General features: G+C 39.1%; 1 protein-coding gene across 3 annotated transcripts in view; it reads right to left on the reverse strand.

Annotated features, from left to right (window-relative positions):
* Window positions 1-15,048, reverse strand: part of PAX3 (paired box 3) — a 101,035-nt gene that overhangs the window by 64,514 nt on the left and 21,473 nt on the right. Inside the window, exon 5 of one of the 3 annotated variants that reach the window (XM_065526160.2) lies at window positions 10,408-10,540. The exons of the other annotated variants lie outside the window; for them this stretch is intronic. Within the exon in view, the coding sequence (XP_065382232.1) occupies window positions 10,506-10,540 (35 nt within the window). The 3' untranslated portion in view covers window positions 10,408-10,505. Of the gene's footprint in view, window positions 1-10,407; window positions 10,541-15,048 lie in introns of those variants that run through there. 3 annotated transcript variants of the gene reach the window in all.

Below are 15,048 nucleotides of genomic sequence, written 5' to 3' on the forward strand. Positions count from 1 at the left end.
TTCACCAAAATAAAATTTTGGTTCTGCAAAAGACACTGTTAAAAGAATGAAAAGACAATGTAGAGATTGAGAGGAAATATTTGCAAATCATATATCTGACAAAAGACCTGTATTGAGAATATAAGAAGAACTTTCAAAACTCAACAATGTGAAAACAAAATATTTAACAATTTTTAAAAATGAGCAAAAGAGTTGAATAGACACTTCACCAAAGAGGATATATGGCTGGCAAATAAGGACATGAAAAGTTGTCCAACATCATTAGCCATTAGAGAAAAATGAATTAAAACCATTGTTAAATATCAGTAAGAATATATTATAATGGCAAAATAAAAAATATTGACAATACCAAGGGTTGGCACAGATGCAGAGCACCTGGGACTTTTGTGTATTGCTGATGGAATGCAGAAGGATAGAGCTACTCTATAAAACAGTCTGGCAGTTTCTTATAAAGTTAACTATACAGTTAACATATCACCCAGAAATCACACTTCTAGGTATTTAGGGAAATGAAAACTTGTGTTCACACAAAACCTCTAGACAAATGTTTATGGCAATTCTATTCATAATGACCAAAACTAGGAAATAACCAAAACCCTCAACTGGTGGTTGTTCCTCAACAGGTGGATGGATAAACAAACTGTGACATACCCAATCAGTAGAATACTACTCAGCAATACAAAGGGATGAAATATTGACACATGCAATGACTTGGGTGAATCTCAAAGTAATTACACTGATTGAAAGAAGCCAGTCTCAAAATATCACACACTGTATGATCCCGCTTATAAGATATTCTTGAAGAACAAAACTACATTGATAGGGAACAGATCAGCAGCTTCCAGGGACTAAGAGCAGTAGAGAATACAGTTTCAAAGTGAGGTTTTTAGGGTGGTAGAACTGTGCTGTGTCCTAGCAGTCATGATGATTGCATAAATTAGCATGGATTATGACTCCAAAAAAAGATCAAATACGTGTTCGTAGCAGCACTATTGAGTCAAAAGGTAGAAGCCCAAATGTCCATCAGTACATGAATGGATCACCAAATTAGGATATATAATACAATAGAATATTACTCAGCCATAAAAAGTAATGAAATACTGATGCATGCTACAATATATGTGAACCTCTAAGACATAATGCTAAGTGAAAGAAGCCAGACACAAAGGATCGCATACTGTAGGAGTCTATTTTTGTGAAATAACCAGAATAGTTAAATAAATCCATAGCGATAAAATGCAGATTGATGATTGCCAGGAGATGGATGGGGGATTGGGAAGCAATTGCTTAACGGGTCCCAGGTTTTCTTTTTGGGTGATTAAAATGTTTTAGAATTAGATAGATCTGGTGATTGCAATATGTTGTGAATATACCAAATGCCACTGAATTGTTCACTTTAAAATAGTTAATTTTGTGTTATGCAAATTTCACCCCAACACAAAGTAATCCAAAAAAGTCTATTTCACCATGATAATTTCAAAAAATAAATTTAAAATCATATAAAAAGAAAGAAACTAGAAAAAAGTAATAATTATTTGTAACTCCATGCTTAGATTACTTCCTTGAACAAAGCACAAAGGAAGAGTTAAGTTGTTAAATTCCAAAGGACTTCCCATTTCAGTGTATCAGGCTCTGTTCTTTCCCAAAATGCTCCTACAAAATGGTCACTCACAGCTTTTGCCTTTGAAGACTGAGGCATTCTGGTGACAGGACCTCTTGTCTTCAACTTCTTGCCATTCTCACCTACACTATGTGACCATTCCATACCTTTGCCCATGCTGTTCACTCTGCCAGTAATACCATTTATTTTTTGCTTCTTCAGCTCATTAGTCATCCTCTAACACTCAGCTCTGAGATCTTCTCTTCAAGGAAGCATTTCCTGAACTTGGGAATGGCCAGACGACCATCCCCCGCATTCCCACAGTGCCTTGGACTCTAAAAAGTACTTAAACACATGAGATTGTTGTGATCTGCTCATGTGACCATCTTCCCCTCCAGGCTATAGGTTCTGGAAAAGAGAGAATATATCTTATTAATCACTATTCTCTCCAGTATCTAGCATAGAGTAGGCATTCAAGAGTGGCTTGTTTGTGTGGATTTTGCTGTACATGTCTCATAAAAGGCTCTAAATTGGTTTCTGGGCAATGCCTAGTTTCTCCTGTTACCTTTACGTTAAAATAAATTATTATTCCCTAGGTTCTATACTTTCCCAGTAGTTCTGTTAGCCTCTCGTGAATCCTTAAAACTTGGAGCAAGATTTTTCTTCTCGGCCAGGCCTGTAATCCCAGCACTTTGGGAGGCTGAGGCGGGTGGATTACGAGGTCAGGAGATGGAGACATCCTGGCTAACACGGTGAAACCCCATCTCTACTAAAAATACAAAATTAGCCGGGCATGGTGGTGGGCACCTGTAGTCCCAGCTACTCAGGAGGCTGAGGCAGGAGAATGACGTAAACCCAGGAGGCAGAGCTTGCAGGGAGCTGAGATCATGCCACTGTACTCCAGCCTGGGCGACAGAGCAAGACTCCACAAAAAAAAAAAAAAAAAGAGAGAGAGAGAGGAAAGAAGGAAGGGAGGGAGGGAAGGAGGGAGGGAGGGAGGGAAAGACTGATTTTTGATGTTTCCTCTAACCTTTTCAGGACCCTGAGAGTTAGAATATTTAGCAAGTCAGACTTTTAACAATTCCAGAATACGATGATGACTTTGACTTCTTTAGTTTATGCATATACACACAGAATCTGACAGAACAGCTAGAATTCTTGTTCATACCTGTGGGTGAATCAAACTCTTAATCAACCAATCAACAAAATGACCAAACTCCTACATCCTGCCAGAATCTGGCCCAGGGATACCTGTAGAAGGGTTTGAAGGCAGGGCCAATCCAATAGTGTGGGGACAGCCAGTTGATCCAGGTTTTGCAGAGCTTGAAGCTTGTAAAATTTGGGAGACTTTCTTTTAAAAAGAACATAGATTTACAAGCGCAAAATCTGGCTCAAAAAGTGAATATTTGTTTAGAATGGGAAAGAAATCACAACAAATTACTGGAGCTTCCTTTTATATGTATCTCTCGAGGCAATTTACCAGGAATGCCTACACAGAAACACATCCTGATTGCATCCTGGTTTCCCCTCCTCACTTAGAACACGACGGCACTCAATAAACCCTCAGCACACTCAGGAATTCATAGGTGCAAGAGTCCCAAAGTTTAGGCTCCGTTAGCTTCCTGGGAAAGCCCCCTCTGGGCCAGGCCCTACAAATGAGATTAACAAGAACAATACCTGATGCTTACTGAGGGGAACTTGGCATCCCTGTATATTCTCATATAGTCTTTATCACAATTTTATAAGGTGAATACTTTTATTGGCCCCACTTTACAGAGCTACCCACTGCAGAGGCACTAGACCCATGCCCTGAGAGTAGCCCCCTCCTCAGTTCTTTCTTAATACCATTTGTCTTCCCAGAGGGCACAAGCCAGTCACATAGCATGGCAGTTAAAAGTGCCGGTTCTAGAGTTGCGCAAACCTGATTCTGAGCCCAGTTCTGCCCCTTAATAGCTGCTACACAATCTCTCTAAACTTCTGCTTCCTTAGCTTTACAATTAGTACATTATTATTTCTGCTTTGTGGCTGTCTGCCTGGCCCTTGAAGGGGGATGCCTGTCAGATCCAAGAAGAAATGTATGTCCAAAGGAGGTGGGAGAGAAAATTCTCTTCCTCTATGATTTCAGAGAGCCACTGAAATCATGAGATCCCAAAGATCACACAGATCCCAGGATTTCCTTGTGTACTTCTAGGAAGCAGCTTAGGAAATAACAGAATCAGTCTGTTGCCTTTGCAACCTATGAAATTACGTGGCATTGAACCTGTATACAGCAGGCACTACAAGTGCAATAACTGGAAGTCTGCTCTGTAAGTTAGATAGAGCCACTTCAATTCAAATTCACCAAAGCATAGGCAGAACAAGTGATCAATTTTATCTTGATAAATGTATTCACAGCCACACTCTTACCCAGAGATTGCACATGATTCTAACTGATAGTTCAAGGAGGTGGGAGAAGTTAAAATGGGAGACCAAAAGTAACTACAAGCGTTCTCTCTTACCACTGCTGCCCAGCCTTCACTCCTCATAACACACGTTTTTGAGTTGCATGGAAAAGGAGTAAGAAAAAAGAGACTAGAAGGGCAAAAGTTGATGGAAATGTGCAAGTCACCTAGGAGGTGTGAGGGGGAATACAATTAAAAAGTACTCCATATGTCCCTTCGCACGTCACTGATTGTGAGCTTACAAGGTACATCAATATTTTCAGTATTATAAGACGATAGACATTTCCCAATCTTTCCAGATATATGACATTTAGTCACCCTTTCAAAAGACACCAAAATAAGCTATGTATTTTTTAAAATAAAACACTTTTTCAAAATTATTGTGAAAAAAGAAATCTATTCTTTCTGTAAGTGGAAGAGAGTTACTGCTTACTATTAGGAAAAGTATCCTAGCTTATTCCATTACTTGAGTTTCCCCTTATTTTATAATTTACTTTATATTACATTTTTATTATTATTTGGGGCATTTTGTGGTACTTTTTTCCTAAGACACCGAAGGAAATTTGCAATGCCACCAACTTGATTCCTGTTTAGTTAAGCAGCTACTGCTCTATTGACTGTCTGAGACAGTGACACTCCCTAACCCTTCAAACATTGTTCTGTTGTACCATTAAACGAGACAGAAGGTATAATTTATTGGTTGATCCTACTGAGTAGCTGAAGTTACTAATATGTTTTTTTTAAATCATATAATTTGTGATTCATAGTTTTATATACAACTTATCCTGGGTGTCTCCCAAATTGGAATTTTTTTAAGAAAAGAGAAGTTTTCGAGCACCAGTATATGACTGTTTTGTTAAAATGCAGAGCAACTGAGTACTTAGTTCAATAATGGACTTTTTACAAAGGCCATAACTTTTATATTAATAGCTACATTCTGGAACAGTATGTCCAAAAGCTGCATAACAGATCCTTCAGATCTATTACTGTCCCTCTAAACAAAACCCATTATGCATAAATGCAACATCAAACAACAATCTGTAGCAGCCCATGTTGCAAATAATCTGAGCAGAGTCCTGGGGGCCTCTTTAAAGGCTGGTCATGTTTTGCAATTACAGACACATATTCGACCTATCTGCAGACATTTATGTGCGTGCCTGGGTTCCTCCTCCCTTACCCATACACCCCTGGGGGAATCTGGAAATATTTTTTCAACCGGTTTACTCACACTTTCAAAGAAGTGCTTGGCTTCTGTTGTTTTGTTTTTTATCGTGACTAATAAAAGCGGAATCCAAAAATATCCATCCTAACCACACTAATAGAAAGCGATCAAACATCCAGTCAACCCCCCAGCCCTACCTACTATCTGCCCGCTCTCTAGGTAACATATGCAACTCGCTGTGGCTATGCGGTTACCACGGAGGGCTTTCCGGCTGTCTCTCCCCAAGGGTGTTTCAATAACCAGGCACAATGGGGAAAGCTAAGAGCTGAGTTTCCTACCTCACTCTGAATCTCCTCGTTTCCACGGGGGGCTGGGGGGCAGAGGGGAGTGATCGCCAAATCCTTCATATTATTTAAGCACAGCTCTCGCAGGCTATTTTATTTTTTCTCAAAGAGAACTTTCCTAGATGAGTAAACGTGTTTGTCTTTAAGAGTTGTTCCAGGAAAGATCATGCATATTTCAGCCAGCTCCAGATGAAACGAGTTAAGCGATTCTCCAGCATGCTAATGTTTGAAAATGCCATATTTGTGCCATATTCGGACATTTTACTAGGAACTCGACTTCAAGGCAGCCTCCGAGCCCCCAGCTCCCTTCCACCCCCTCCTACTCCTTTATGTATATATGTTGCATAATTATGGAGCAGTGAGTATTTATCACCTTTTCTGGGCAGTAAGCAGAAAGAAATACAATACCATTACTTCCAGTTACTGCTTTTCCCAAGATAATTAGGTAACTCAGTGGAGGAGCCTTGGTAAGCCTAACGCTGTTCAAGTTAAGTGATTGACATGGCTCTGTCTGGCTGCTCTATTAACTGTTTCATTTTGTTGCTATTTGCAGTTTTCTTGGCTAATACTCCGAACAAATACAGACTGTTTCTTTAGCCTCTTTTTTCTCTTTGACCTTCTCCTGCCCATTTTCTTTGACTCACTTCAAACTGCCTTGAAAAGGCCTGTTGAATGCGCACAGTCCATCAGAGGCCCAGGTTCGTCCCTACCCTTGCCCCGAATGCCTTACTTCAAAGATGGCCCGCATTCTTTAATTGCCCTTTGAATTAATATCAAAGGGTCACAATGCGAGTGCCAAAAGAGAAAGGGGCTTTAATGAAGCAAAGAGCTGCCATTCATTTGCAGATAAGCACGTTTTTATGCCTGAACGGTCACCATGGCTAAAGGCTTCATGAAGAGGAGGCTGGCCTGTGAGGACTTCTCCCTAAGTAGTGATTAGTGCAAACAAACAAGAGTAAACAAATTAAAAAAAAAAGCCTACAAACAACGACAACATAAAATAAATAATAAGGCTAAATTCTCGAGCTGCACATTTCCCTCCCACCCTTCCATTAAGAAAAAAAAAAAAGGCATACTTAATCAGCAAATCCCTTCACCATTTTTAAATACCATATTTCAACATTTAAATTCCAAGGGCAAAGCTCAACAATATGCCTGAGATAAAGTATTTTCAGTTTGAAATTGTGTGCCATGGGTAGCACAGAGGGAAAATGTGATGACTTTAAAATAGAGGGAAAAAAATGCCACTTTCACAAAAAATGTCCTAGTGAGCTCAAGACAGAATTACTCTTGATATGAACATTTGTGCTTAAACACTTAACTTCTTTTAGTACAGAGAATTTAGTTTGAGCCTAAAATAGTAAAATTGTATCTCTCTATCTACACATTTAGACAATATTTTTCCATTTCTTACAGAGAAATCACCATGCAGTGACCACTGTCTGCAGTGTCCCCTTGCAACACTGTAGCCACGGCTATAGAATGAGCAAACCAACAGCACCAAAGGTCAACATAAGGTAAAATACAGCTCAAATCATAAATGATTACAGAGTGAAATAGTAAGCCCTGTTTCCCCCTCTTCATCATTCTCCTTGTAGAGAGGTTGATGATTAAAGAAGGATTTCAGTCCTGGTGAATTATCATCTTAGCTCAAGCTCCGACTAGCATCCTTGGTGCCCAGCTACAAACTGAACGATTGGCCTCCTGGTAGACATAACATTCGGACCATCATCAGGGCTTCTCTCCCCTCACTGGATGCTTTGGTAAACAGAGTTTATGTTACCCTCAATGACGTACAAGGGAGGTCCTTGTTCAGATGTTTCCATCAGTCTCCAAAAGTGAGTTGCCAATTTTACATTCGTGCACATAAAATTGTCACTGCTATGTTAAAAGAAAGAGAGAAAGAGAGAGCTTTGCCTTATCTTCAGGGAAATCAAAAGCATCTTCTCTTCACTGGCCTTATTTTCCATGAGCTTATCCATCTGGTTCAGAGTTGCCAAAATAGAGTGAAAAAGGGCAGCAAATAAATGTCAGAGAGTCAGCCAATCTGCATAAATCTCCAACTCCTTCCAGAGAAACTCCTTCCTGGCGTGCTGGGCCTTCCAGTCTTGTGACATGAGCCAACATGAGCATCAGAGCAATGTGAAAATCAAAAGACTTATTTTGTCCAAATCCAAACCCTTAAAAGCAGTTTCCCCCATACCAGTTTTTCACTAGATATGCAGCGGTGTGCTGCTTTGCAAGAAAGCAATGTTATCCCAGCAACTAGGTCCCTTATGTCCTAGATGTAGAATTAGTTCTATGTATTTTAGACTGACCACAGGAAGATGCACTTAATCCTCGTTAAACTGTACTCTGAGACAGCAAGAAGGCAAATCAATCAGCTACCAAACCTTGTTGTTGAGTACAAAAGCGATCAGCAGATTCTAAGTAAATAATACTTTACATTTGCTGAGGACTTCTGATGTGTTCATGGTCACTCACACAACAATCCTTTGAGGTAGTGGAGCAGATACTATCACCTACATTGAAAAGGTGAGGACAGCTCAGAACAGAGAGTGACTTTTCCATGATCACAACTATTCAGAGGGTGAACCAGGACAAAACCCCAAATCTCTTAATCCCAAAGCCTTTCATAAAGTCACGGTTATATCTGGTGCAGAACTAGACCTGGGCAGCCTGATGTCCTGTGGATTCTTTACCAAAATCCATTAGGTGGAATAAATGTCAAGACCTCTGCAAATCCAGCTTAACAAGACACAAGAAAAATGTTTGGAACACATATTGCAACGCTTCCTCAGGATGCTATGGTCATGTAAATATAACTGTGACAAGTTCCATCCCAAACATAGCAATAATGGTGATGCTGATGATGATGGTGCTGGTGACAGTAACGATTATATTTTGCAGTTGTCTAGGGCTCTGCACTTCCTAAAGTATTTTTACACTCACTATTTGGTGTAACTATATAATTCTTTGAGTTAAGGAAAAACCTTTTTTTCACTTTAAGTGTCAAGGCATAAGGCAATGTGCCTTGACGTCAAGGGAAGTAAAGCATTTTGAAGTTTTTAAACCTAAATAACCTAGTCATTGAAGCTACCTAAGTAATGGGTTTCTTATTTCCTATGTAATTCTCAATAAAGCTGAGGGGTATTTGATACCCAAGTGAAATTTACATTCCCAAGGGACAAATCATTCGTGACAGCTTCCTCCTCCTAGCTACCTTCCCATTGGCAATTTCAAAAAGATGCTTCTGAAATTAAGTTCCACATGAAAGAAGCCTTCTAAGACTTAACCTGCAAGCTGCAAAAATGCAACAAGAAAGGTATGCCAACTTCACAAGGAGCTGTTTTATGAAAGAATTTTCCTGGACTTAAAATGAAAGCCTTGTCCGTCCAGATGCCTGCTGGACGTCTCTCCTGAAGGTTTCACTTTCTTCGCATCACCAAGTCATGACCACAAAGCTGACCGTGTTGCATGAAACTGTCCTACCAGACAACATTGACCTGGGATCTGATGAATGTTTAGTTCAGGAGACACTGCATAGTAGCCTCCACTGTTTATCCCAGTTAGGAATCAGAGGCACACTTAGAAGAAGCTCTCGTCTTCAACGGAAAAAAAGAAAAAAAAGTGAAGCAAGCCGTTCTGAAATTTGTAGAGTTACAAAAGCTGCATTAGCTTTAGTTCTTTAAAAATGTCATTATACCTCTTCTAATCTTGCTGCCGCTTCTCCCAAGCACCAGCATGTTTCCCAAGCATGGAGTAAGTGTTATGTCAACTAAAGAGGCTTAAAGGGGAAGAAAATGTGATCTAAACAAACCTCTAGGAGCAGACATCCTGCTGTAGGCTTCAATGGGTAACATTTGTTATGAAGTAATAAGAATTTGCATAATTTTGGGGAAGACTTTGTTTTCAAAGTAATTCTCTTTTTCACCTGCTTAGGCCTTTACCGTGTATGGCTTTGGTTAAGTTTTGTTGATGGAGGCTCATGTTTAACCAACTGTTTTTAATTTACAAATTAAACTTGTCAGAAGTAGAAATCCTTCCCTTGGAACTCTTCCAATATGTCAAGAATTAATTCTAATGAAAACGGCATTGCCTAAATGCGGGATGGCCAGTCACTTATTTTATTTACACAAAGTCCTTCTCAGTTTCTTTGATAAAAGCAGCTAAATCTTTTTCCTCTTTCATGTTTTGTCAGCACTTGATTCCTTTTGTCCCTTGGCTATTTGCCTAGCTGTGGACAATAAGGCAGGAAGAATAGAAGCAGATTGTTGGAATGGCCCTCAATAAACCTAATTATGACATGTTGACTGCCCTCACCATGACACAGTCAGGGGACCCAGGCTTATTCAATTACCCTTGCCAGGTTTCTCTTTCAGACCTAAAGTTATCCTTTGACTGTTTGTATTTCTGAACAGTATTCATGTTCATTGTGAAAGAAAATCCCCTGGACTTTGAGGGGTTTTTAAGTTGATGCTGTTATTGTAGCTAATTTTTATTAACTGAATGATAACATGATAAAGAAATAGACTTTTGTTATGTAATAAGAACAAATCAGTGTGTGCTTAAAGTTACACCTTTCTTTCCTTTCTCTTCCAGCCAGCCTGGCAGGACATGTAACCTGAATTAATAAACAAAATCATTTCTTCAACCAGCATGTTCCTAACAACATGATACTGAATCTAGCAGTATGGAACAGGGTTGTGGCTTCATTGTGACTCTTCTTAACTAAAAAATATAACCACATGATTTTTGGGGGGGTGTGTGTGTGTGCACACTCGTGTGTGTCCGTGTGTGTTTAAACACCAAGAAGGTTCTTTACTCTATTAACACCAGGAAACATAAGTTCATCGGTACCTTTATGCCAACAGCTGTTTCTTCTACTGTTTAAGGTAGACAGGATGGGCAGTATTTAATTAAAACTCTGGCTGCTGGTTGGAAGGACCCTTTCCTCCTCAAACAGATTGTTCGGAGATCATGCCAGTGGTTCCTGCAAAGCCAGTGTATAAAAGCTGCGTGTCAAGTGAACAAAAGAGTGGAAAAATGAAGGAATGCCAAAAATCAGCTCCTGATCCTTCCTAGCTTTTAAGTCAACTATGTCTGAAAGAATTAATATTCAATTGTATTTAAAGCTGCACAAAGCTTAGCAGGAACGATTGTTATTTAGTTGCAGCATTTTTGGATAATTTCCCTTTCTTCTTCTTTTCTTTTTTTTTTTTTTTTCCTATTGAGAAACTCATTGTTTCCTTTAGGTAATTTGACAGCTCTTGGAACTATAATCTAATAAAATTTCAACTAAAACATGGCAAATTAGGTGTTATAATTTTTAAAATTTGCTCCTCAATTCACTCTCTTCATTAGAAAATGGCCATCATTTGAATAAAAGCAGGAATAAATTGTAAACTGTCCTGCAAGTAAATTCGGAGTTTGGTACTTATTTGGTTCCTAGAAAAATTAGTTTTTTAAACCTAATGTGAGAAATTCACTTTACAAAGGACTTGTGAAATAAAATATACAGAATCCTTAATGTGCTCTCTCCACTGTGCTTTGTTCCGCACTCCCTCTCCTCTCAAATGCAACAATTTCATTTTCTCCAAATTCTAAAAGGATATTTTTAATCTCAAACCTCCAAAATGAATTGTACAACAGTCTTTAAGCCCTGTTACACATGATTAATATAAGTAATTTTGACAAACTATATATTTATCTTCTTTCATAGAAATCATTCTATAGTTTCATTTTAGCATTTTTTATCTCAGTTTCCTTAATGAGTATAAATTTATATTTATATTAACATTACAATCCCTCTGACCAACTGTAAAAATAATCTTCTTCGTACTTTAAATTTTTTAAAATCTCTTGAAGAGAATGGAAAATAGTAAAGGTCTCAACACTGTAGAGTTAGCGTTCTTTCTAAATGTTCAAATTATTTTAACCAGCAAACATAATCATCTCTATAAAGGAAGCTTTTTTAAAAAAAGAAAAAAACTCTGCTTTTGCTACTTTAGAGTGGAAATGTTATTAAAATATCCAAGATGTCTCAATATTTTAACTTGAAGCATATGTATTTTTGCATTCCCTAAAATGTTTTAATGTTTTTATATAGTTAAACAGAATAACAACTCTTCTTCGAATCTCAACTAGCACTTCCCTAAGAAAACATGAAAAAAAAATAAGTAGAGGAAATCAATACTCAGATGGAGTACTGCTCACCACCCCAAGCTTGGCAAAGCATCATGAATGCCTGCCATTTTAAAAGCTATACAGTTATCTTGCTATTCAAACTATATTAAACAAATTCATGCCATATCTCTCACAAATTCAACTTCTTCAAACCCGCTAGGACCCAATTCATGTGGCAGAATCTGTCAGAGTTTTGTCTGTGGATACGGAAAAGTGAGTCAATAATTTGAATTGTTTTGATTTGTATGGAATTACTGAAGAAAAATTCTAATGTTAGCTAGAAGTGAAGTGGCTAAGATCAGATTTCTCCTTTAATGTAAAGGTCAAGTAGTGACTTTCTCTCTTATTAAAGAAAAATTTTAATTTTGATTCAAAGTTCAAAATTGCAATATATTTGATCTGAGTACAGGATAATGACTAAGAAAAATAGAGACAAACTCTTTCATATGGTAAACAGCAGTGCTTATTATTCTGAATGTACAAAGGGGTATAGTTTCTCTTCCTAACATTCTCGTTTTATAATGTTTGGCTTCTATTTTAAAAGATTAGTAAATATTTTATGACAATATTTGCTTACATATGTTTCCACAAACCTATTTAAGATAACCTACAATAAAGTTTGAGCCATAGATATCAGGTACATACAAAAAATTATGCATGCAAATATTAGTTTGGATATTTTATATGCTCTAAAATTTTCTCGAACAAAAAAAAAATCACCAAATTTTCAAAGTGCATTTTATGTTGTTAATTTTACCATTCAGTCTTTGCAATTAAAAAGTGTAATATTTGAATGAATCATTGTCTACCTTCAGAATATATAGCTGAATATGTTGTGTAGATGATTTTTGAAATAATTTTCCTCCACAAAAGTAAAATAGTAAAAAAATTGGGAGGATGAAACTTAGTAAAATCTCCCCTTGATAGGCTATGACATTTTGCTTTGGATTGTTTTCAATATAACAAAAAAATATTTCTTACATTCTTTCCAAGTTTTTAAATGCTTCAATGTCCTTACAAAAACAACAAAAGTTTTCAGATTTGAACTGCTCTCCTGTTTAATCTTTACAAGTTTTCTCTGAAACTCTGTTTGGCATTGAAAATTTTGATTTATTCAAATAAGATTTTTAAATACGTGAGTGTATATGTGTGTGTTTTAGTTAAGAGCAGAAAAATCTTGTTTGCCCCAATCAGTTGGGACAATCGCTAAGTGTGAGCCATTAGGGCGTTCATTTAAGATATGACTTAGAATCATCTGAAATGAATGCACTATTGTCTGAGTCTCCTTCTCTTCAAGACCAGACAGCTTCTAACTTTGTGGTCAGTAACCAGAAATCCTGTGTGTCCCTCTCTGGACACAGGAAAAAAATCGTCCAGGCACAGACGAAAGAGAGAGTCTCACCCTCCTGTGTAAGCAATTCTAACTTCCCGGCAGAATCATGAGCAACCCATTGAAAGGGAAGCTCTCGAAACAATACCCGGAGGCCTTTCCAGCCTCTTCTGGAAGCCACAGCTTTGAGAAGAGGTGCAAGAAAACACGCATCTCCCCGCGTGGATGGAGAAGAGCCGGTGCGTTCACCTGTGATACTGCACAGAAGTGCTTCTTCCCAGTAGGCTTCGTTTCCCACCTCCTTCCAGCACCTAAAGGCATCTTTCCCCCCAAACTCAAGGCAAGGTAGGAGTTGCTCACCTTCTAAGATATCAAGGGTCCTGGTCCTCTCCATCCTTGCCCTGATTCCCCGGTTGCCTGCGGGCCCCACGGTTTCTTCGAGTGGCTGCCTGTACCTTCTACAAGTCGGCTGAGAGGTGGACAGGGCCACAGCTGCCACAGCTGCCACAGCCTGCTAGAGCTGGGAGAGACCGTGGCCTTCACCTCGCCCACAGCTTCCATTTGTCAGAGGAGGGGAGAATGAGGTCCAGAAAGGGAAAGCAACCTGGTTGCAGTAATAGTTTCGGAGACCTCCAAGAAACATCTAGAAACTGCCTAACACAACCTTTACAGCTAAGGGAACTAAGCCTCCCTGCATCCTCCAATGAAGGGTTTTTCCCACCTGCCCCTATGCAGTGAGTGGATGTTTCTCATCTTCTCGTGAGGAGTCGGTCTAAGATCCCCCCAAAGAGTCTTCCTACAGAGACAGAGGATGCTGTGTGGAGTAAGAACCATATGAGTAAATTGTTAGTCAAACCCAGACTTTGACTTCTTGAAGCAAGCAAGATAAGGCACAGGAAATGAAGAAGCACCCTGCATATTCTAAAGTGCAAGACGCAAGTTGGCACTGTTAGTATTTGGCTCTTACATGGTGTGCTGACTCACAGTTTACACACAGAAGCGTACCATCTCTCCCCACCTCCGCTGAACAAGGACAAGGTAGATGGTTTTGTGGGACCTGAAGCTTTCACAATTTAGGGGACTCCTCTTGAGAAATAAATACAATATATCTTAATTTTACAATATTTACAAAAATCTAATGACATAAAGATATCGTTAGGGCTCCTCCCAGTGCCTGGAAGGGACCTACAAAGGTTCGTTAGCTCTGTGCTGAACCCGCCTCTTACAGGAACCCCTCCTGGGGAGACGTGGACTGTTTTTCTAGATGCTCATACTCCCTTTCACTACCTAATATTTATAAAACACAAATCAAGCCTGAGTGCCGGCTTTGGCCATCCAATAGGAACCCAAGATCATTTAAATCAAGTTTGTTCCATCTGTGGCTCGTGGACCACATGCAGCCCTGGAGGCTTTTGAATATAGCTCAAAACAAATTCATAAACTTCGTTAAAACATGAGTTTTGGCCCCGTGTGGTAGCTCACACCTGTAACCCCAGCACTTTGGGAGGCCGAGGCAGGCGGATCACGAGGTCAAGAGATCGAGACCAGCCTGGCCAACGTGGTGAAACCCTGTCTCTACCAAAAATACAACAATTAGCCGGGTATGGTGGCATGTGCCTGTAGTCCCAGCTACTCGGGAGGCTGAGGCAGGAGAATCACTTGAACGTGGGAGGCAGAGGTTGCAGTGAGCTGAGATCGTGCCACTGCACTCCAGCCTGGCATCAGAGTGAGACGCCATCTCAAAAAAAAAAAAAAAAAATTGAGATTTTTTGTGGTTTATTTTTTTAGCTCATCAGCTATCTTGTTAGTGTTAGTGTATTTTATGTGTGACCCAAGACAATTCTTCTTGTTCCAGTGTGGCCCAGGGAACCCAAAAGATTGGACACCCTGATGAAAATGGTCCATGAATACACTGGCAGTTTCTGAATCCCAGATATCGTTGGTGAACTCAATCCCAGTTCTTCCACTGAGACCCTTTTGGTTTA

This window comes from Macaca fascicularis, chromosome 12 (genome assembly GCF_037993035.2).
Source record: "Macaca fascicularis isolate 582-1 chromosome 12, T2T-MFA8v1.1".
Taxonomy (NCBI): Eukaryota; Metazoa; Chordata; class Mammalia; order Primates; family Cercopithecidae; genus Macaca; species Macaca fascicularis.